The following is a 24,727-nucleotide window of genomic DNA, read 5'->3' on the forward strand; positions in this document are numbered from 1 at the left end:
GCTAATACTTTCAGAATGCTATAGGAAAGAATTTCTTCCACCTGCACTTCATTTTGTTGAGGGCTACTGTTACTGAATGTGGACAGTCTTCTGAATCTTCCCTCAGTTGAGAATACTTGAATTTTCATGTCAAAAGTGAAATTAAGGTTTTTAATTACCTACCTTTATAATAGGAGTTTAGCCTCAATTAGTTAAATGGGCCATATATAATCACAAGTTGTATTTACCTTCAATATCTATTCACATAGTGAAGTGTTACCATGGTTTAAATTTACACATATTAGCAAAATCTTGCAAATTTCTCGTTTATATCATTTTCCTAGCACAAGATGGTGCTCTCCTGCTTGGACCTTCCTGGAACTTTGCCTTTTTGGAGTCAATAAGGGGCATGTGAGAATGCTCCCAAGGAAAATAAATAGCTATCATTCCATGGAAAGGTCTTCCAGTTAGGTACTATCATGGTGGTTGGGCAAGGGAAGACTGCTCTCTGTCAAGGGAGAGGAAGCTACTTGTGATAACTTTAAGGATGCAAGTTAATTTATGAGAGCATGGTTCTCATTTTTCTCCACACAAGTGTCCCTATTTCAGTTCTCAGATTCCTAATCTTTTCCCTTTGTAACACAGACTCCAAACAAAGAATCTGGTAATATTTTACATCCAGTCTTCTTTGCACTTTTATTAAAAACCTGGAATTGACTTAGAGTTAAATCTTTGTCTCAGGAACAGTGATAACAATAGATATGGAGCTCTGTATTGCAAGAATGTCCAGAAGTCACACTGGAGTTTATCTGGAGAGGCACCTAGACTGCATCCACTACACATTCCTTTTTATATTTTCTTTGTCTTGAAATAAGACATAAGCTAAAACTCTGTTAACTGGAATCTACTACTGTGCAAACCTTACAACAGCAGAATTAAAGTGTAAATTCTGTGCTTAATGATGAACATCTTGAAATGGATTTTACCTTGAAATTTACAGAATCTGAGGGAAAAAAAAGTGATGTACACATGTCACTATAGGTCACGCTGGAATTCACAGCTTTCCACATAGTGGAATCCACAGCTTTCCATTCACACACAGAGAAACAAATGATAACTTCCTTATGTCAAAACATTTTTAAGTTCCCAGTACAGTAAAACTGACCACATTAATACTCTTAATATAATTTAGTAACTTATAAGTGAAAATGCAAGTCTCAAATAAACAAAAATGAATGTGTTAAATTTCTTGTGTGGACAAAAATACAAATGAGAAAACAAATTGAAAGCTGAAACAATATTAGTGACCATGTAATTGTGAAATGTGATGTTAGTGGATAGTGACAGAGAGTAACGTCCATCTCCAGTGCAGAAATATGCCTGTGAACCCAATATCTCCTTCTGTGCTTGGGTTCCTCTTTTCTGGTTGTAATGAAAATTCCCTAACACAGGATGTGCAGTGAAACTATTTCTGTTGGAATACAGTAATATTCTATTGGGTTATTGTGTTTTTATTTAATCTGTTAATATTTTCCAGTTTTCCTCACCTCTTGCACTCTTTAGCTCTAGTCTATATTAATATTTGAACTTATTTGGGGCCATTCATGCTATAATCATAATAGCCTTTTATTAGGAGAAAATGACTGTAATTATTATGATGAAAAAGAAGTTAATGTTCCCCCCAAATTCAAATATTCAAAGATATAAAATTAGCAGGAAAAAGCAAATTTACACACACACACGTTATATATATATATATATATATATATATATATATATATATATATATATGATGAGTACAATCCCAGCAGGAATCATCCCAAGATTTAAAAATTGTTTTAGGATAATGAATTTCTTACTAAAGTTCTGTCACTATTCCAGCAGTAAATACATAATAATTATTTAATGTATAATTGTAAGAACTAAGACTACCACATGCATGACCATGCACACACATACAGATAGTAGAATCACACACACACACACACACACACACACACACAAATAGTGGAATCTAGTACCTTCTTCTGAGTTAAGAAGAAACAACAAATTAAAGGTCCATAATGTAACATGATGAGAAAATAATGACTAAGAAAGGAAAATCATTTGGAAGAGGAAATGTCAGACTCTGGATGCCGATGGGTAACTGTTAGTAGAAAACATGAGAAGTCAACATAAGAAAGGACAGAAAAACACTGGATTGAATCACCAGTGTTACCACAAAGGCAGAGAGATGGAGACCCTCTTCAGGAACAGCCACAGGGGATTTACACAAATATTAGTACCTCCTGCTGCGTCTCTTCCACTACATAAAAACAGCTCCTATCAACCAGTGTATATGCTCGTATTGCCTATTTTCCTAAGGAATTAATGCTCCCATCCCAATAAAGTATTTTACTATATGCATAACAAGAAGGTAATATTTTTTTAGGATTTTAAAGTCAATACAAAAGGGAAGAAGGATTCAAAACCTCCATTCATCTCCTGTCATCTGAGACCAATTTCTTGCTCCACAACTTCCTCATGGCATTTTTCACTTCTGCATTCCTCAGTGTGTAAATCAGAGGGTTGAGCAAAGGTGTTCCGATGGTATAAAACACAGCTATCATCTTATCCATGGGGAAGGTGGTTGCAGGCCGTGTGTATATAAATATGAAATGTCCAAAGAACAAGATGACCACAATGATGTGGGAGATGCAGGAAGAGAGGGCCTTTCTCCTCCCTTCTGCACTGTGGTTTCTCAGCCAATGCAAGATGAATACACACACATTAGGTGAGTGCATGGTCCAAGTTTCCTCATGTCATTTCTTTAGCTGCCTGGAGATCTTCAACCTCATCCTCATGGCTGTTGACCACTATGTGGCCACCTGTAAGCCTCTGCACTACATGACCATCATGAGCCTCTGGGTCTGTAGTGTATTGGTGGCTGTGCCCTGGGTGAGGTCTTGTGTGCACTCTTTAGCTCAGATTTTTCTTGCCTTGAATTTGCCTTATTGTTGTCCTAATGAAATTGATCACTATTTTTGTAACTTGGAACCCTTTTTGAAGCTCGCCTGTACAGACACATACATGACCAACCTCCTCCTGGTGTCCAACAGTGGGGCCATCTGTACAGTGAGTTTTGTTGTGCTGATGTTCATTTGATGGTGGTAATAATCAGCAAGTTACCCAGCAATGTCCCTGAGTAGACAAAGAAAAATTTACAAACACTATTTTCTTCCTAACAAGGTCCTATGTCTAAGCAGAATGAACTCAGTTACATTGTGGTCCAGATGCAGGATATCATGAGTGAAGAAAAGGGGAGAGTGTGAGATGGTTTTTCCATGAAAATAAAGGAATTAGCTTACCATGTGCCACATAATGTTATGGAATATCTTAAGTTGAAACAAATGTTCCTCATCAGAGACATTCTAGTTACGGTTTATTAGAAAGTTACCTCAACATTTTATTCTTCAAATTCCAGTGACTACTTCATAAGGTCATTATTGGTCTGAAATAAGCTTATTAGTGTGATACGTTCCTACAGTATTCTCCAAACATAAGCTTTTGTTAGCTTTTTGTGACCATTTCTGCCCAAACAATGAATGGTGACGTAAGACATGCTATTCCTTTTAATATGACCTTCATTTCTTCCTGTTTAATAAATCTTGACCCATGGGGTATTTCTCTAGACTTAGGATATTTTTGATGTCCTTGCAGCCTCACGATGTAGATATAAAGTTACTCAATCTCTCTTACATAAAATGCCTTACTTCTACTTGTATTTATACATGACATATGCATTTTATACATTTTATACATTGATACAAACATGTTTTGAAAAACATATAACTGGCTATTTTCTTTTCCAACTATGACATTGTAAAAAGAGGAACAATAAACAATGATAATTTCTAAATAATCTGCTGCTATCTTGAAATCTCTTTTTGACATTTTTCATGTGACATACACTAATGGACAAAATTAGTGGTTTTTCATAGCAATATCTCACATCAATATCCCAATTTCTGTCCATCTTCTAATTTCTAGAAAATATCCCATAGAGTACTCTGAGTCTCTGAGATTACATTAAAATGAAGAGGCTACCGTATAGTGTTCAGTAGTTCATGTTTTCATGATTCAAGTACTTAGCTTATGATCCAAGGTAATTTGGAGGGATGTCATCAGGAAGCTGGTGTAGGACCATATCATACTTGTAATTTCCTGTGATTTTTATTATCTGGAAGCATGAAAATATTATCAGGACAGAGCAAAGACTTAGAAGAGGAAAGTAGATAGAGCTTTACAGAAGGGAGATAGTGGGATAGCGAGTAACTGACTATTTTGTTCAATTTATGTTCTGTCCTGTGAAAATTTAAAATCATATTCAAATAAGGTTCTTTCCTCAAAAAATATTAAATTTTTTAAATGATGAAACATGTCATCATAGGCTACACTTTTTCTAGATCTTACTTGTCAGGATGACATTATCACAAAATACTTTGTATAGAATCACACCTATACACTGAAATGTGCTATGTTTAAATATATTATGGAATATTTTCCTGTTCATTTTTTATCTTCCCAGTCCTGTCCATTCCTTCAATACATTGCATTTAGAGCCATTAGCCGGTCTAAGCACAGAACCTTGTAATTGTAATAGATACGAAGTTCCATCCATCTGTGCATTTTCCTTTTCTGTAGAAAATATTTTTTTTTCTCAATTAGTTTGAAACATATCATTCTTCCTCCAAATTAAAAACATTTAAGAAAATGTCTAATCAACTTATTTACTTTATGGTGCCAAGAACAGAAATAAATTCTTTTTCAAATGTGTGATCTTTGTCAAGAATCTTAAACTGCAAGGAAGAGTCTCTGCGTGGGCTCTCTTCCAGTGAGGAGGTCCACAGGAGCAGGAAGCAGGTCTGATTTTATTGTGCAGGTACCATGTATATATACTCAGGCAGTAGCTAAGAAGATTACAAGCAGCTGTCAATGCAATGTCTGCTAACTGTCCTTGCAGCGACCAATCGAGAAGTGGCCTGTGGAGCAAGCACAGGGACTGCAACACATGACCTCACACCCAGGGCTGTGCCTGCAGGATAAGTGGCTGCTCACACACCTAGCACTAGGGGAGTGGCCTGCCACTCAGATGCCCTTAACATATGCGGCAGCCTGGCTGGCTGGGCGCCATCCTGACTTGTTTACAGACTCTAACAAACATATGCCACATATGCAGTATTCCATGCACTTGTCCCCATAAGTCTTGACAACTACATAATGAAATAAGATCCTTCTCTTTTATTCATTTAAATGAACTATCTATCATGAAGTAATTGTAATCAAATATACGGTAGTCATTGGAGGCCAGAAAATATGAAAGGATCTTTCATCTCCAATAGTTCATCATCTTCGTCATTCCTTTAACTGTATAATTTTAGTTTGTTGTCAACCATATTAGATTGTCTAAGTTTACAAAAGGTTATTTCTTCATACATTTCACCAGATATTTTTAAGATAAATTAATAATTAGAAATGCTGATTCCTAACATATTGTGAATTGTGGGTCTTCATTAAAATATTTAATGGTAATTTGAACAACGGTCTCATTTCTTCCTAGAATGCTTTTCCATTTCCAGTAACTTCAACTGTCTCAAAATGTTAGGACCCAGCTGCCAAGTAAACTTCTATAGATACCATAACTATCTTTTGACAAAAAAAGGAAAGAAATTTAAATAAAATTGATCTGTGGCTCTTGAAAGCCTTTCTTCACAGTTCACCTTATAATTTTACTCACTATGCTTACATGCAATTATGTGTGTACTTCTTTTCCTTCATGGATTAGAACCTTGGAAAACTATGGGTTCTCAGGATTTTATTCTTCATAGAGCCAAGCCCCAATGCTTTAAACAATGTAGTAGTTTAGTAAGTAGTAGTGTTTAAAAAATCAATCATTTTCCATTATCTCTTAAAATGAAATACTATTTATCTGGTTATTTGGTATCATTCAGATTACAAACCATGATTGGTTAGATGGAGCCTTTTATGTATCATATATAGTAAAGTGACTATTATGTTCTTTATTTATAAAGCTAGAAAAAGATTGTAAAATAAAACAAAAATTGATATTTTTTTTACTATTATAATAATTTTTTAAATTTAATTTTTATTGGTTCTTTTTAGTTATAATTGACAATAGAATACACTATGACATAATTATAAAAGCATGAATTATAATTTGTTCTAATTCAGTCCCTAGGATTTTATCTTCCCCTCTCTCCCTCCCATCCCCTATTCCCTTCTCTACTCTTACTGATCTTTCTGTTATTTACTTATAGTCAGATTGATTTTATATAACTTGGGGAATTAGCTCCATCATTAATATATATATATATATATAAATTATGTGTAATCTGCATTAACACCATGCTGCATCAAAGACACTGAAAGTCTGCCCCATGGAAATGGTTCTCTTAAGCATTTCTTGAAGAAAAACATGAATCTCTGGTTCATAAGGGGCACAAAAAGAACCCTGGCATTTTTGTATACTGCAGCTGCTGATCCATGGTTTGTGCATGGCTGTGTGTATGACCTCTGTGTGAGTGGGCCTGTGTGAGTGTCTTTTCTTCCAGAGAAGTGTTAACACCTTTCTTCAGATTCCCAAAGGAATCAAACTCAAAAATAGGTTACAATGGCTAAAGGCAAGAGAACCCATTGTTGTAGCACATCTTCTTGTAATTACCACACTTACACCTCAACATTTCAAACAAGATTAGGCAACTTAGGAAGGCTACATTGGTCAAAGCAAGAGTGAAAACACAAAGCAATGGAGAAGAGCTGAAAGAAAAGCAACCAAGACAAAGTGGAGACTAGATGAGAGTGGGATCGAGTGTCTGGTGGCTCCTGCAGTGCTCCTAGGTTGCCTTAGAGAGTCCTCAGCAGGAAACAGTGCTTCTGTAGGGACTCTCTTAAAGGAAGGCCCCCCACCCACCAACCTTCCCAAGTCAATTACACTAGACTTTTGTCTTTGGAAGAATCCCTCTCACTTTCTTTGTGGAAATTGCCTTATCCTGGGAATATTAACTGGCAGTCTCAATTCCTTTACCTTGAAAAGCTTGAAGTGTGACATAATTGACCGTCCTTGAGCTTCTCACTGTATGCAATAGAGCCTCATGACTCCTGCTGTCCATCAGAGATGCCCTGGGAAATAGCCTGCACTGAAAACCAAAGGTTGTCATAAAATTCAACATTCACTACCTATACTTTCTATATCCTGTTTCCCCAACTGTTATAAAATTAATATTTAATTATTATTCTTTCTGAACCTTCCTTGACAAAAAGAAGGAGCATTGTGGAACACTAGAGACACAAATGGACACACAGTGAAAGAGAAGATTAGAAATGGACAGATATGTAGTGAAAGAGAAGATTTCTATCCAAAATATTTTCAGTAATACCCCTACCCATGTTATCTTTCATTTTTATTATATAAAGTCAAAATGAAGTTTTTACACTCTTCATTGTCATGTTTGATCCAAATTTTATCTGAGAAATATTACTCAGCTTCTTAAACTAAATCTCAGGTGTATGTCAATTGCCAGTTATATTTTTATATTATTTTAGAAACGTACAAAAAATTAGTAATTATATACTGTAATATGTATTATTCTACTCACATGTGTCACTAGGATATTGAAAAGTTGGTATTCTCCAGAAGTTTTGACAAGGTCACTATTTTCTACTAGCCTTTTTTCTGTTTTTAATTAAGCACAATCTAAGTTTCTGGAACCCATGGCTGTCGGTGAGATTTACCTTCCCATCCAACTTATATGGAAGGTGTTAAAATTTTTCCAAAGTCTGTCATCTCAAGAAGGGGTGAAAAACTTAAAGACAGATGTTCTCCTTCTCTTCCCAAATAACAATAACAGCTTTTCACATACCTGGGTTCACAAAGTATTTGTGGAGTTCAAAAGTTTGCATTATTTCAAGTATTATATTTCACTCTATTTATTTTCTTTACCAACAATAACCCTTTAAAATGTTGTGGCTTTTTTTCTGTTCCTTTCTCAGAGGATATAAGAATAGCATATTCACAAGAAATCTATTAAAATACTTTGGATTAATCTGCAGTGATTCATCTGTGAGCTCACAAACATGGAAATAATCTCTCCCTTACCAGTTAGAGGACTCTGCATTTGCCTTATCTGTTCATCCCCTTTTCATAGCAGCTTTCCCTAAGGATTATAAAAAAATTCTTTCCAACCTCCCAAGGGAATATTTTAACACATAAGGATATACGTTGTCATCACCTTAGTACAATTCTTTAAAGATTCTCTTTATCTGCTAATCCAAAACATCCCAGAGGTGATACTTTTAACTTTTTTGTTTGTCTATGTAGCCTACAAGAATATCAAGCCAACCCTCCTCATACACAGTAACCAGGTGGAAACAAAGATGAGAAGGTGTCAGCTTCCTCAGGCACCTGGGAGGCACAGGGAAAAAGAAGGAAAGTATAAATGGGTGGTGGAGGGAGTGAAGAGCACAGAAAAAAGAAGAGTGCCATTGCTAAAGAGTCATTGGGTCACCAAGAAATAACTGCCCCAAGTTGCCTTTCCCTGTGTTATGAAACAAACTACACTAGCTCTGTGGTGTCCTTGTAAATTTTTGTTGTTGTTGTTTTGGTTTTAGCTTTTTAAAAAATAATTTCAATTCACTTTTCAGATTGCAGTTTGCTCAATTTATGTCCTCAGTACTTCCTCTTTCCCTACACTCCTAAGCCCTAGTCTCTAAAGCCTAGTCACACAAATATTGGATGAGACCATCAATGACTAGCATTTTTTTTTTTTTGCATAAGGACTAGAAATGAGCAAATAATTCAGTTTTTCCCCTAAGAATCTTAGAAAGTTGTATATAATCTAAACACTTATTGAGTAGGGATCATAGTTTTTGTTTTTCACCATATCTATCATGGTTAAAAGTAACAAGAAATAGGATTAGAGTGTTCTAACTCATGTGTGAGGCCCTGGTTTCTATTGCCGACACTGAAAATAAAGTGTGTGTGTGTGTGTGTGTGTGTGTGTGTGTGTGTGTACATACACACATGCTTACAAACACATGGTAGGCACTTAATCAATTGTTAAGTCAATAAAGAAATAAAATAAATTAAAAACAATAGAAAGATCTTGAATAATATTCTATAATCATTTTTCTGATAAATTACCTGATTCTACATGAAATAAGTAGAAAAGTTTGAATTACACTAGATCACTTATTTAGGTGTACAGTAGATAAAGGTGAGGTCAGGTGTTGGGAAACATCAAGTACTTTTTCAAACTTCCTTTCCATTGTGATTTAACACCTTATAGTGAACAGCACTAGGAGGCATCAAATGAAACACTAAAGAGGTCAGGCTGTGCCTAGAGCCGGCCAAGGTCCTTTTCCTGATAAAATGTGGGAAACAGTATCAATAAAGATATCATTCAATGTTTGGTGGACATTTGCCATTTTTTTCCCAATATCTAGACACTGCTATCGACGTATCTAGTCTATGTCAGGGGATACAAAATTGAGGTTGTGAAAAACTGTCATAGTAAGCTTTGATAATATCTGACATGTGTCTGATTTTCATCTTTGAGTAAGAAAATCCTGATTTTTCTTCAAGTAACCACAGCTTTTCCATTTTCTGAATATAAGATTTGGGCATGGTCATTTCCTGCCACAGTCTGGCTGGGCACAAAATCACAAGCCACTCACAGCCTTGTAGATTCAAATAGCAATTCTTTATTCCCGAACTCACACCAGCACTCTACAAACTCACTCTACAGCACTCTACAAATCAAAAGATGATTTGACTCAAATCCATAATAGCTGATATCCAGAGCTCCAGATCGGCTATTCTTACATCTGCAACAGTGATTAACCAGGATGCTTTTTTCAATATCTATTTTATTATTGCCTTTTCCCACATCATAAAGTTCTATTTTATTTTCTGAGCTCTTACAAACCTAGGTTAATGTTTTTCTGATCAGTTTTATTTTTTGACTGTGGAGTTTTTAAACATTGCAATGGAGATTTCACCTAGGTAAAGCTACAAGGCCTTTACTATTGTCTTATGTGTTGTACGTTTGTGTGCACTCTTGTGTTTTTTGTTGTATGTCTGTGTGTGCGTATGTCCATGTTTCATATATGAGGAGCGCTCATGAAAAAATGGATCCAAATTTTTTTTATTCACGTGATTTAAATGGTTTAATTTAAATTAGGTAAACAGCTGTTAAGGATTGTTTTTAAAGGAGGTTAACAAATCTGTTTGTTTACTTTCACCTTTCCTTTTCATTATATTTAATAATTCTTTTCAGGATAATGTCTCTTTAGCATCATTGCCAGAATTCCTATCTTCATCCCAATGCCGGTAAAGACAAAGATAAAACCAAACTACAGCTTCTATGATAGCTATCACAGTAAACTGTATAAACTGATGCATCAATGAATATAACTCAACAAGTAATGCTCAATCAAGGAGTCGATTTACTTTGGGAGGAAACGAACATATTGATAGACTCCTCCGCTTTGAACTGCTTGCAGAACTTGCCTGGACTTTATATCACTTGTATACATTGTGAACAACACATCTTCTCTATCTTTTTTTTTACCTTTCTGTACTTCTGTCTTAAAGTTTTCCACTTCAAATTTTTAATCTTCTTTATCTAAATATCTTTTATCCTATTATCTTCCCATTTTCATGTTGTTTTTTTTTTAAGTAATGCTTTTAAGATTAACTAGGCTTCGAATGATGCAATCGTGAAGGCATCTTAACCACCTTCGATTTAACCTTTTAAAGCCTTCTGTAACTTAGACATTTTACAACTTTTTCCTTTACCACACAAAGATTATCTCATCTAGAAACATTTCTTTTTCTTTTAACCTTCCATATTAAAATATATTTCCACATCTTGAATCTTTTTATATCTCTTTTTTCTTTTTTCTGCCATGAAGGTATCTCAACCACCTTCAATTTAACCTTTTAAAGCCTTTTAATTATCATCTATGCTGTACTTTTAAATGTACTTTTTCGCCACCTATAGCTTCACTCTTTTAAACGAGGCTTAGATTCTGTTTAAATCGCTTTAATGTTTGTTTACATGGCTGCCCTTCAACCAAAGGCTTTTTTTTTTAACTCCATTAAGAAGCTTTGTCTCAATCTGCCATGTACAAATATCTTTTTCTTCTTTCTTCCTTTCTCAAGCTTTTAAAGTAAGTCTAGTTTCCTCAAAATCTTTTTAAATGGCATTTTACAACTTTTTACTTTACCACACAGAGATTATCTCATCTAGAAGACACAGACCAAAGCAATATTAAACCTTTTTTCCATTTGCCAATTTATGAAAACACACATAATGTTTAAATATATTACCTTATGTAACTTAATAAGTAAAGAGTACTTGATTTTATATTTAGTGGTTGATATTTTAACACTTTAGCTTTGTAAATTAATCAGATGTCTGTAAAAACCAAGATCTTAGACAAGTGTAGTAAACAGAACTAGCCATCTCTTTCTTGTTGAAGAAAAATCCTTCTACAGGATACCATGATGGTCCCATTGATATACTTAATAACTCGTCTTTAAAAAGCCATGGGCTACATTTTTGTATTGTATCAACATATGCCCTAATTCCTCGGAGGCGAACAAATTCAAACCTTGAGTCAACCATTTTCCCCAGTTTGCCTGAGAAAGTTCTAGGAACAGGCAACTTGAAATAAAAACAAAATAAATCAAAACCAGAACACATTGTTTTTTGAAATGGTCACCCATTCTCTCGTCTTCCCTCAGGAGCGAGCAATTTCACTTACCTCCAAGTTTCAGACATTCCACGTACAGGCCACCAAATGCCGCAGTCTGGCTGGGAACAAAATCACGAGCCACTCACAGCCTTGTAGATTCAAACAGCAATTCTTTATTCCCGAACTCACACCGGCACTCTACAAACACGTTCTGGGCAAAATCCACCGGCACTCTACAAACACGTTCTGGGCAAAATCCACCGGCCCTCTACACGCACGTTCTGGGGAAATCCACACTCTCCACCAGGCTCTGAATCCCAAATACTTTCTCTATCCCGTGAGAACTCAACGGGAACTCAAGGCGCCTGAGGCAGCAGGATAAACCCTATTCCCAGCAGGAATCATCTTAAACCTGGAACTGGCCTAAACCTGGATCCGCCCTAAACCCGGATCCGCCCTGGTCCTTGAGCAAGGTCACCTTTCATGCAAAGTCACTGCAAATGACCTGGGTCCACTATGGAGAGTCCTTCCTCTAAGCAACATGGGGTAGGCTGACAAAGAAATTGACATGTGTCATTCCTACTTGGCAATGGCTCTCAGCAATTTCCCAAGTGTGAAAATATGGCTTTTGTGTATTTGATCAGAAAACATGTTCTTCAGATTTTAATGACTGGTTCAGGTATCTTTTGGGAAAAAAAAAGGCAACATTTTTCTTTAATCACTAAAAACACCAAACATTTTTCCTACTAGAATTTCTGAGAATGCAAAGCCAGCACTTCTGTCAATCTTACTCAGAGTAAGAAGGCAACAAAGAAGGAAGTCAACTTGGAAAGAGAGCAGAAGGAACTAACTCTATTAATACAATTTCAATTGTAGAGTTAACCTATTTCCAAATAATGTGATTATTTAAAAAAATACTATATATATATATATATATATATATATGTATGTTTTATTTTTTGTGCTAGGGATTGGCCCCAGGGTCTTTTTTATGCTAGGCAAGCAGTCTACCAACTGAATTATATCCCCAGGCATACTTTATAAATTTACTAAAGTGAAATAAAAATCTAACCTACCCACCCCAGTAACTAATATATTACCAATATTTACACCTATTTTTATATCTTCCTTATTCTGCCCACTATCTCAAAAGTGATTAATATTATGAAATTTAAAATGTGTATTTATCTTGATGTTTAGAAATAAAATATATTTGTCATATGTGTATTTAAAAGTTACATGTTTTTGAATTTTAAATAATTTAGCATACTATATGCAGATTTTTAACAATTACTTTTATTTTTATTCAAAAACAAATCACTAAAGTTTGTATTTGTTTTTGAATATAGTTGTGGATTGATTTTCACTGCTTTAGTTGATATTATGTATTGTGCTAAATTATTATTTCAAGATGTGTGTATTTCTTATCCTATCAATGAACTCCAATGAACTCCAATGAACACTATATGGTGGACAATTTTGAACATATATTCTACAAGGGCAATTCATAGGTTGTAGATTACTTGAGTATTTGGTTTTATAAAATACTATAATTTATATCCACCAGGGATCCAGAAATACAATTTAGCTTATGTGGCAAAAAAAAAAAGGAGAGCTGGAATATTTGAGAACTGACTTATACACTTAAAGAAAGGACTAAGTAGAAAAGTGTTCTATTTTTTCTTCTCATTGTTTTAATTGGAAAGCAGACAAATAATGTCATCCACAAAATAACCTAAGCTAATATTTTCAATGTCAATTTCAAAATATCAGTTCTTAGACATTTTATTCTACCATATTAGAATACAGTGTCTTGAACACTAAAATAGACTGATACCCTGAGGAAAATATTTTCCTTAAGGCAGAAAGACTTTCTACTTTTTATTAAATGTTATTAAAATGTGTGATCAAGAAAGTTAAATAGGATATATGTAGGTGTTTATAAATGATAAATAGATTTATAAAAAAAATTCATCTATGCTCCCATATCTACATTATAGACGACTTGCAGAAGTTAGCAGAGGCATAATAATGAAGAATCTCAGGATATTTTATGAAAACTTATAGTTCCTTTTATTTTGAATATAACCTGTACTCACAACCTACTCAAATAAAATAAAATCACCCACCGCCTTGTGCGTGCTAGGCAAGCACTCTACCAAGTGAGCTATATCCCCAGCCCCCATATGTACTATTTTTAAAATGATAATGAGATATAACATCATTTGTCAGCTCAGTAAACAAATGAACTTCCAGAACCTTGAGTCCTAAATGAGCTCAACAGCATCTAATAGTAACCTGTATTTTCAGTTAATTTATCTTATAAGAAAAAATTCCTTAAATTGAAGAGTTCAAAAAGGCTATTAATAAAAAAGATTTACATTTACATGGGGTGGCATTGGACTACCCAGCAACCCCCAATCTTGAACACATACTTCTTGCTTGCAGTTCTCAGAATAACTTGAATGTGCTGAAATGGACCATTTTGACCTAAGTACTTGAAATCTAGATTACCTCAGGTTTTTTTTTTTTTTTTTTTTTTTTTTTTTTTTTAAATGTCTGACAATACTTCCATCCTGCTAGGTAAATATCTGCTGTGGTATAGTACCGAGGGAAGACTACTTTGGGGGTCCCTCAGCTGTAGTTCGACAAGAGACACAGGTAAGATCCCATCTGCCCTGCACAGCTTTCCTGAGCCTTTACAACCAGCTTGCTGTGAATCCTGGGATTTTACTGCCTCTTGCTGGCATCTGGGATTAGCAAGGTCTCTTTAATTAACTTCTTTCTTGGGTATTCTGTCTCACCAGACCCAGGTAATTGGTAAAAATTGCAGTCAGAGGAACAGTAGGCTGCTGCATTTGGACTCCTCTTCCTGGTGGTTGGCATAGTGATGATATTGCTACCTGCCATTCAGTAGGTGTCCCCCCTGGGGTTGGTAGCCAGTGCAATAAATATGCTTCAAAACATTCATCCTATATTTAAAAACCTACTGTGATATGTTAGAAGTTTGATAAAGGTTTTACATGCCACTATTTGTTTAGGGTGTCATTTCTTGGGATCATGAGCTATCCAAATAATAATGATGTATTCTTTAGATCAACCCTATTTACAGTAACTTAGAACCCTAGCTCCTGTTCTGGCTTGTGAAGTGAGAAAGGGAAAAGAGGATTTCCCAAGGTGTATGGCAACCTGAGGTCAATAGCTTCTTCTAACATGGATTCTTGGTCTTCCAGGCTGATGCAATTTTTTAATTATTCAGAAAGTTGCTGCCAAACCATTTCCACACTAACAGGCACTGTTGTTTATAAATTCCCCAGTGATAATTCCAGCAGCCAATGTCTTTTTGGCAAGAAGTTTTGAAACTGAATTCTACTACTGGCCCCAATTCTCTCACCAAAGTCGATGTTCTCTGAAGTCATTATGTCAGCAAACTTTGCGTGGTGTTTCTGCCTGGGGATGGGGGGCTCACCTATAGTGACCAGGCAAGGCAATATTCAGAAGGGACCATGTGGACATGTTCACTTCTAGGATCCAAGTAAGGGAAACTTAATCAGATATATAGTTAACACCATATTCAGTGTTCTCCTGAATGGTGATTTAATCTTTTATAGAAAGAGAACTTAGTGAATTTTTATACACAAATAATATTAACATGAATATCCAAGATAAACTCTTGATAAGATATGTGATTTTGCTAACATTTAGATGTGATTTATTTCTGTAGACTTTGTTTCCTCATATAACATGAATAAATTGGATATATTATAGAGGAAAAATGATCAGAATAGAGGCACTTTAACTAGTCTAGGGATGCATGCCAGTCAGTAGTCAGTACTGATTGTTCCATTTTTAGCTACTGTGATCATTCACTTATTCTGAGTTAGAAATAAATGCTGATTGTCTTTCTGTTTTTTTTTTCCCAGATGATATAATTATTTTGAGAAGTTGACCTGCTGGATGAATTCCATGAAAAAATTAGACAATGTAACTGGACTCATTTTCCAGGGCCTTTTTCCGAACCAAGAGGTTGAAGAAGTCTGTTTTGGGGTGTTCCCATTCTTCTACACAGTCATTGCTCTGGGAATCCTCCCCATCATGCTCACCATTTTCATGTGGAATCTATTGAAAACACCCATGTACTTCTTCCTCAACTTCTTGTCATTGATGGGCATTTGTTTCCCCTTCTGTCACAGCACCAAGATGATTGTTGACATGTTAGCAAAGAACAAAACTATCTCCTTTGTGGGGTGCATGCTGCAAGTCCTTGGGGTGTATTTCTTTGGTGGCACTGGAATCTTCATCCTTATAATAATGGTTTGTGACCATTATGTGGCCATCTGAAGCACTATATGACCATCATGGACAGGGGGAGGTGCAGTAAATATTGTTTGGGGACCTGGGTAAGTGGATTCTTCCATTCTGTTATCCAAGTGGCTCTGGTAGTCCACCTAGCCTTTTGTGGACTCAATGAGATATATCACTACTTTTGTGCTGTCAGCACTGTGCTCAAACTTGCTTTTATACAAATCTATATTATCAGTGTCATTGGGACAGCCAACAGTGGTACCATCACTCTGGGGAGTTTTGTATTTTTACTCATTTCCTATAGTGTCTTTCTGGTGTCTCTGATAAAGTAGTCAGCAGAAGGAAGGCACACAGCTCTGTCCATCTATGGAGCCCACATTGCTGTGGTCATCATTTTTTTTTTTGGTCCTTGTGTGTTCGCATACAAGCGCCCCAATGTTAACTTCTAGGAGAATAAGATAGTGGCTATATGTTACACCATTATCGCTCCCATGCTAAATCCTATGATTTATACAACAAGAAATACAGAAGTAAATAATACTATGAAGAAACTGAGGGGCAAAAGGTTTTTTGGACCAGTGGCAAATGGTTGGGAGTAATAATTTAAGCTGAATGATCTTAAATTTTGTCACTCTTGCTTATATATAGTTCAAAATGAACAAAATAATGACACGACTAGATTTTCAGAAGAACACATGACAGAAAAACATATTGTTAAAAACTAGAATACCACTCATCATTACTTAATATTAATTTTGTTATTTCTTAATCAAATGCTTTTCTAAAATATCAAGACTAAAGGAATCTTACTAAGCACAGAATCTCAGCATCATTATCTTATCCTCATTTTTATCTTTGCTATTTTCTTTATATGATTTTAAAACCTACCCTGAGATACTTGAAGTTGTTTACAGGGTTAAGAAGTTTTCTGGTATGTATTAAGCAATTAATAGGTACTTAATTTTTGAATAGATATCAGGAAAACATGAAAAATTAGCTAATGCATTTTAATAGCAGTCCTATAAAACACAATCACATTTCATTCCAGTAATCTTGGAGTGGCTGCAGAGGTGTGAACAGTATGCCAAAATAATAAAATTAAGCTTAAAGACAAAAGATTGGTTATTTATTTGGACTGGACTTTCTTATCTTATTCCACCTGTGTGTTCTCAAAAGACTTATACCAGACAAATATGTTTTTTCTTATGCTAAATTCTTGTGCCCTGATGATAGATTTCTCTTTCACATGAACCATGCATGACCTGAGATTTTGTGTGTGTGTGTGTGTGTGTGTGTGTGTGTGTTTGTGTGTATAAGTGTATCTCCAATTGTCTCTCTGTTTCACTGTAATATCCAGCAGTGTAACAGTATACACACTGGCTCTTCCTACATTTGTATTAGTGGTTGAGAGAGGGGTGGAACTATCACTCATGGATACCTGAGGGTTGTAGCTCAGCTGTAGAGTGCTTGCCTAGCATGATTCGATTCTCAGCACCACATATAAATAAATTAATATTAAGGTCTCTCAAAAAAAGAAAATATTAAGAAACAAGAGTGATACCTGATGTTGATGTATTCATAGAATTAAAAACAAAGATATCTGGATTAGAATTTATAATAAATTTTTAAACCATGCTCTAGAAACATACGATCCATTGTTATGGTCCAAGATTAGACATTGTAGGCAATAGATCTCTTTGTCCCCTAGATCAAGTTACCAAACCAGGCTGGTGAATAAAATCACTTTGTAATTATTCTGGCCCAATTAAGCTAGGATTAGGGGTCTTACAAATATTTGTGTTCTGAGTAATTATTTCTAGTAGTTTTCATACAGTTGAAGGAATATCTGAATACTTGGATTTGATGATTTTGATATTCCTAGAATCAGGAAATTTGGACTGTCCCCAGTTTGAAGAAGTATGATCAATAAGAGCTTTTTATTCTATTAATACACAATCATAGCACTGACTGCCAGACTGATGTTGTTATACCATTGCCGTAAAGAAATGGGAAATTATGACTTCTTGTAAACTTTAAATGAAAAAAGTTTAAACTTTTAATGAAAAAATAGCCAAACATTCTCTTTTCCAGAAAAATAGTTTTCTTAGTAGTGAAAAATATGAAAATTTTTCTCTTCATTTCTATTTGCTAATGTTTATGCTTCTTTTCCAAGAATAGCATAAACAAATGTAAATACATTTCTAAGCAGTACTCAATGGATTGTATAAACAGATTTCATGTTCATTCATATTTCATCTCTTTTTTCATATAAACATATCCACGAAACTAATATATTTATCACATTTTTTAGGTGTCTCCAGAATTAAAGTACTTTGTGGTTTCTGAATGATAATTCCTTAAATATTTCAGTGTTTTGACATATTTAGTTCGTATTTGGTGATCAGCTTGATTTGATTTGACCAACAGAGGAAGATAACTCTGCTATTGTATGCATGAGGGAAATGAGGTACATGAAGTATTTCTGGGCCCACTATGAAGTCTTAAATTAAACCCAGTCATTTAAAATCTAAGTCAGCTGAACTCCAGCTTACCTAGAGACCCATGAAAGAGAATTAAATGTTTTTTTGTTGAAATTATGAGTGTTAGGGTGGACATTTCCACAGTGTTTCTGAGTCTGCAGATCTAAGGAGAGTAGTGTCAAATACTTGGGAACTAAACCACTAATCTGCATCTTTAGCTCTTTTAATTTAGAGACAGGTTCTTGCTAAGATGCTGAGACCTGCTTAGTCAAGCTAACAATTTCTTAAAAAAAGGACACAACGACCAAACTATGATCCTTTATAATTGCCATTGTAAAATATTATGATGTCAATTATGTCTGGGGTCTAGAAAGAAAGAATGAGTTCCAGAATTTAAGATCTGGGAGAGATTTAGAGATCATTTGGACAAGGTCTTTGTATACAGGTTCAGAGAAGTGAAGAAATGGAGATTTATTTTCTTCCTTTTTTTTTTTGTTTTGTTAATGCACTGAATAATATTGGTATGGGAAGTTTGAATCCTTCAAGTCTTTTGTGAGATTTTATTTCTAAAATTGGCTTATCTTCTGATTTTCTCTTGTTGGTGATGCAGGAGCCCCTGTAATTTAAAAAAAAAAAAAGCATTTTTAAAGATTTCTTCCATTTATATGTTTAAAAATTGGAGAAATAATCACAGTAATCACTTGCACACACAAGAACGCTCTGAGGAAGTTTTATGCCAAATATCAATTCCTAATATGGTATCCACCAGTTTTACCTCATCTGAAGGATTATGATAGTATGTTAGGTCTCTTTTTATTTGTAATAAGTTGCTTATGATATCCAAAAGTCCTCAAATGTCTGGGTATTCCCTTGCCCCCAAATACCATCATTTTGGTGAATAACACTCCTAACCATTTTTCCCCCAAGGGAATCCCTGTGGCTTCCTACCAACTGTGGTAACCCATAGTTCTCTCCAAGTTCCTAACAGATGCTCATGGAGACTGGCCACCACTACTACTTCTGTGACATGTTCCCCTTGCTGAAACTAGCCTGAGCTGACATGAGGCTCCTGCACATGACAATCATTACCACCACAAGGACGATGTCTCTTTTAGTATGTGTTGCCTTCGTAATTTTTTATACCATCCCTCTGTTCACCTTGAGGACCTGCTTCTCAAGTGCCACCATCTGTGGCTCAGACATCACTGTGGTTTTCTTGACTATGTCAGGGTTGATCCTGCCAGCGATGACACAGTGTTTGCTCTGTTCACACCACTATTTCCCCCTTGCTCAGCCCCCTCATTTACACACTGAGAACTATAGGCATGAAGAAGGCCCTGAGAGATTGTGGGGCCAAGACAGCTGAAGGTTACTGAAGCCTCTGGTGTTGGCACCCTTTGCCTGATCTTGTTCCCTATCCAGAATCAATGTCATCAACACAACAGGTGAAAAGATGGGTTGTGCTGTCACCCACAGTAACAAACCTTGAAGAGAGAAGACCCCTGGCCACTCTCTTTCTGTTGCTTTGATTCTCTGAGATTTTACAAAAGGGAAGTAGATCAGATGACCTCCTGGTCCCTCCTAGCTCTGACATTCTTCCACTTATTCTGTTCTTCCTGAATCCACACAGATGGGCACTATAACACTGTTATCAGAGAAAAGTATAAGAACTGTATTTATGTCCTGCTTTAGAAACAAATATCTTCATGGAAAACCCAGCTATGTTGGAAGAGGTACTAACTTCTTCCATTCGTTGATTTTCATTGCAATAAAGAAAAATGAAAACGATTTCAAAACATGAGTATGCTGTTTATTTCAGACCTTTCAGTTAACAACATGTATTTCTAAAATAAAAAATGCAATGTAATTTTGCCTCTTGCATATTACTATTGGGCGTTGCCTTACTTAATTCTTAGTACCCTTTAGGTGGTATATTGCATTAATTAGAACTTGCAATTTCAATATTAACATCTATTTATTTCAAACTTTCAAATTTATCATAATGACAATACTTATATGCTCATTTTTTCACCTTTTTATTGGTGCATTGCAATTGTAGTTAATAATGGGATTTATTGTTACATATTCATACATTTACACTATATAACAATCCAATTTAGCCAATATTAGTTTCATCATTTACCTTGGCTCTAGCTCTCATCCCTTGATCCCTTTCCTCCACTCATCCCCCTTTGATTTTTAGAAGATCTCCCGACACACACCTTGTTTTTCCTTTGTCCACTTTGGCTTCCACATTTGACAGGCAACATAAGACCCTTCACCTCCTTTCTGAGTTTAACTGATTTATCAAACATGATGGTCTCTAGTTCCATCCATTTTTTCTGAAAATGCCATGATTTCATTTTTCCTTATAGCTGAATTGTGTGTGTGTGTGTGTGTGTGTGTGTGTGTGTATATATATATATATATATATATATATATATATATATATATACCCCACATTTCCTTTGTGCATTCATCCATTGATGGATAACTAGGCTGCTTTCATAGTTTGGCTATTGTGAATTGTGCTGCTATAAACATGTGCATGCATGTAGGATGGTAATAAGATGATTAATTCTTTAGGGTAAACACCAAGGAGTTATACACTCATTTCAAGTCTTTATAAGTATTTAAAAGAACTCTGGTTTTGTAAATGTACAGCATGGAAAATTTCCCAACCTGTGTAATCCTTTGAAATTAGAAAAAGAAATGTAATGAATAAATGGATCTTACTGGGGTGCAAATTGTTAATGTTTACATAAAACATGCAAATAACAGTAGAATTTTTATTATAGCTTTCAAACTATTCAAATTTATGTCCTTTTAAACTATTCAAATTCATGTTCTGATCCTGGTTTAAAAACTGGGACAAGTCAGTCACAGTGGTGCCACCTGTAATCCCCATGGCTCAGAAGGCTGAGGCAGGAGGATCATGAGTTCAAAGCCAGCCTCAGAAAAAGCAGGTGCTAAACAACTCAAGGAGATCCTGTCTCTATGTAGAATACTAGATAGGACTAGGGATGTGGCTCAGTGGTTGAGTGCCCCTGAGTTCAGCCCCAGGTACACACACACACATACACACACAACAGATCTGAGGTGAGTCTGAGTTTTCAGGATTCTTTTTCATCTCTTTCCCAAGAATCACAATTCCACCTACCTCCTCCCACAGGGACTGACTCAGAAAGATAATTTCAGGAACAGGTATAGCTTTATAAAGTGGCTGGTGAAAACTTGAATACTCTTTTATATGCTTTAGTTACGGGTCTCTGTGAATCAAAACAATGCCATCTACTACCTTCCCAGGGACATCAGACAAACAATTATTTAGTATAAAGGCATAAAAAAAGAGTATTATAGACAGAAGTTATCAAATGTGTGATATTTATTTATTATGCTGTTTTGCAAGCTCAGCTCAATTTTAGCTCTCTGTTCACTGGACCGCATAACACAGGGGGAAACATTCAAAAGACCTGTTTGTATTCTTTCAACTCATAGAACTCTTATATTCTAACAACATGAAGAGTCATCACGTCCCAGGTCCCCAATTTGTTTCCTGACATGTCACTGCCTGCACAGAAATTCACAGAGAAACTTGTTTAAAATATATATTCTTATAGTCCCTTAACCTGGCCTAATTGAAAAACTTCTCTTTTAAAATGTCCATTTGTGCATGAAAAATAAAAGATAATTATCATGATGAGTTTGTAAAGCATTGACCACCTCCTTTCAAAATTTAAAAATATGGAGGCACATAGAGACCCAGCAAATGAATGCCTAAAGTGGATAAAATGGTGAACAATACAAGTTTGTATTGTTCAAGCTCAATGCCTAAACATGGTTTTAATTTCAAATTCAAACATCTTTTGATTTTTTTTAAATCTTTTTTTTTTTTTTTTTTTGCTTTTAATTCTGTGGATACATCCCTATCACAGGTCACATATTATGCACTATGGTCCTTTCCTTGAATAATGCTTATACTCCTCACCCAGCCACAGATATAAAACCAAGAACAGATAGTAGCATGGATAATTGATGTCAGGAAAAGACAATGAATCAGTAGCAGAGGCCATTGGAGCTATGTATATTTACTAAAAATAAATAAATAAATTAATTAATTAATTTCAGGCTGTGGCTCATGGAGAAGGAAGGAGAACTGGGTCACCAGAGAAAATATCAATTCAAACAAGAAAAAAAAATAATACTACTGAGATGTTGTCATTGAAAGGAGGACTCTCACAGCTTAATCAGTTCAATCTTCTTACTGTTTGGGTACAATGAGCACCACAGTATGGAAAGATATTACCCAAGACCAAATGATGAAAACTAATCTTTTGTCTTTCAGCTTGGGTGTTATCTCTTTGAACTTCTGCAAACACTTCTACTCTCAGTCCAGGCTTATTGGTTTAGTTTTCCCTGTCTTTTGAAGAATTTATATAGGAGAACATTAGCTTTGATGTATTGATTTTTATGTATTCTACAATCCATGAGATATATATATATATATATATATATATATATATATATATATATATATATATATATATTTAGAGAGAGAGAGAGAGAGAGAGAGAGAGAGAGAGAGAGAGAGAGAAGGCTTTAGATAATACTTCATAGAACATTCTCATTTTGAAAATTAACAAAACATAAAACAGAGAAGAAAATAATGATGGTGAATATGATAATTTTAAGATTGTTAGTTACAGGAATACCCAGCATAGATTTCAGGAAATTAGCAGATTTTGAAATAATTAGTATAATAATTATCATACCTTTTCTTTGTAAAATATGTTATTCTTTCATTTGTTCTTTCCTCAAATCCTGTGAATTTGTCCTGGTTGTCTTTATTATACAGAGAGGTTAAACAAAGTGGAGAAAATGTAAGATAATTCAAAAAATCATTCAGTTTAAATTATTACTTGCAACTATTTCCCACTGGTCCAAAACACCTTCTTGCCCCACAGTTTCTTCATAGCATTTTTCACTTCTGTATTTCTCAGTGTATAAATCAGAGGATTCAACATGGGAGTGATAATGGTGTAAAATACAGCCACCATCTTATCCTCTGAGAAGGTAGTGTCAGGCCTCATGTACATAAAAGTACAGGGACCGAAAAAGATGATGACCACTGCGATGTGGGAGCCACAGGTGGACAGAGCTTTGCGTCTTCCTTCTGCCGACTGCTTCCTCAGAGTCACCAGAATGACACTGTAAGAGAAGAGCAAGATTGCAAAGCTCCCTAGACTAATGGTACCACTATTGGCTGTCACAAAAATACCAACAATATAGGTGTCTGTGCAGGCAAGTTTGAGCACAGGGTGGACATCACAGAAGTAGTGATCAATCTCATTGGGTCCACAAAAGGGTAATTGGACTACCAGAGCCACTTGGATAATGGAGTGTATGAACCCACCTATCCATGTCCCCAGCAACATTTTACTGCACGTCTTCTGGTCCATAATGGTCATATAGTGCAGGGGTTTGCAGATGGCCACATAACGATCATAGGCCATTACAGTAAGGATGAAGATCTCAGTGCAACCAAGGAAATGCACTCCAAAGAGTTGCAGCATGCACCCTGCATAAGAGATAGTTTTATTCTTTGCTAACAGGTCAACAATCATCTTGGGTACTATGATTGAAGAATAACAAATGTCTACAAAAGACAAGAAGTTGAGAAAGAAATACATAGGAGACTTGAGCAGGTTGCCCATGCAAACTGTCAGCATGATGGTGAGGTTTCCCAGAAGAATGACTGCATAGAAGAATGAGAACAGCACTAAGCAGACTTCCTCAACTTCTGGGTTCTGGGAAAGGCCCAAGAAGATGAATTCAGTTACATTGTTTATTTTTTCCATGGGATGAGTCCATGAGGTCATGTTCCCCAGAGACAAATTACCTGAAGGACACATGAAAAGAAACATAATCATTTATTTTTAATTCAGAACAAATGAAAATTCTCATAGTTGACCACAGAAAAATGGGTAGATACTCCTGATTGAAAATGAATTGCATATTTTCCAATTTTCTTACTTCTATATTATATCCATTTTGTTTCCACTTCAGATAAAGAAACAATGTCCAGAGAGATAACATATAAATCACCTGAGTCTCACTTGTTACCAGGTATCTTCCCTCCTTCACTTTTTATTAAGGTTTATTTACAAATTTACTTTTTTCTTTTATTTATTATTGATGCATATTAT

The 24,727-nt window shown here is 35.3% G+C and overlaps 1 protein-coding gene across 3 annotated transcripts; it reads right to left on the reverse strand.

The window, feature by feature from the left end:
- Window positions 1-2,456: 2,456 nt before the first annotated feature.
- On the reverse strand, window positions 2,457-24,400 carry LOC143391661 (olfactory receptor 4S2-like). 3 transcript variants are annotated; one of them, XM_076844422.2, is made up of 2 exons: window positions 23,733-24,379; window positions 2,457-2,742 (listed from the first exon to the last, which is right to left on the reverse strand). In XM_076844422.2, the coding sequence occupies exons 1-2, from the start codon at window positions 24,377-24,379 to the stop codon at window positions 2,457-2,459; spliced, it is 933 nt and encodes a 310-aa protein (XP_076700537.2). The 3 variants fall into 3 exon arrangements, with proteins under 3 accessions (XP_076700537.2, XP_076964825.1, XP_076700535.2); XM_077108710.1 differs by having other exon boundaries at window positions 2,457-2,718; window positions 23,703-24,379; XM_076844420.2 differs by lacking the exon at window positions 2,457-2,742 and having other exon boundaries at window positions 23,447-24,400.
- Between the last annotated feature and the right edge of the window lie 327 nt (window positions 24,401-24,727).

Source organism: Callospermophilus lateralis, chromosome 2 (assembly GCF_048772815.1).
Source record: "Callospermophilus lateralis isolate mCalLat2 chromosome 2, mCalLat2.hap1, whole genome shotgun sequence".
Classification (NCBI taxonomy): Eukaryota; Metazoa; Chordata; class Mammalia; order Rodentia; family Sciuridae; genus Callospermophilus; species Callospermophilus lateralis.

Excerpts from the sequence above, each read along its gene's own strand:
- LOC143391661 (XM_076844420.2), bottom strand. The coding sequence starts at position 24,400 with ATGACCTCATGGACTCATCCCATGGAAAAAATAAACAATGTAACTGAA.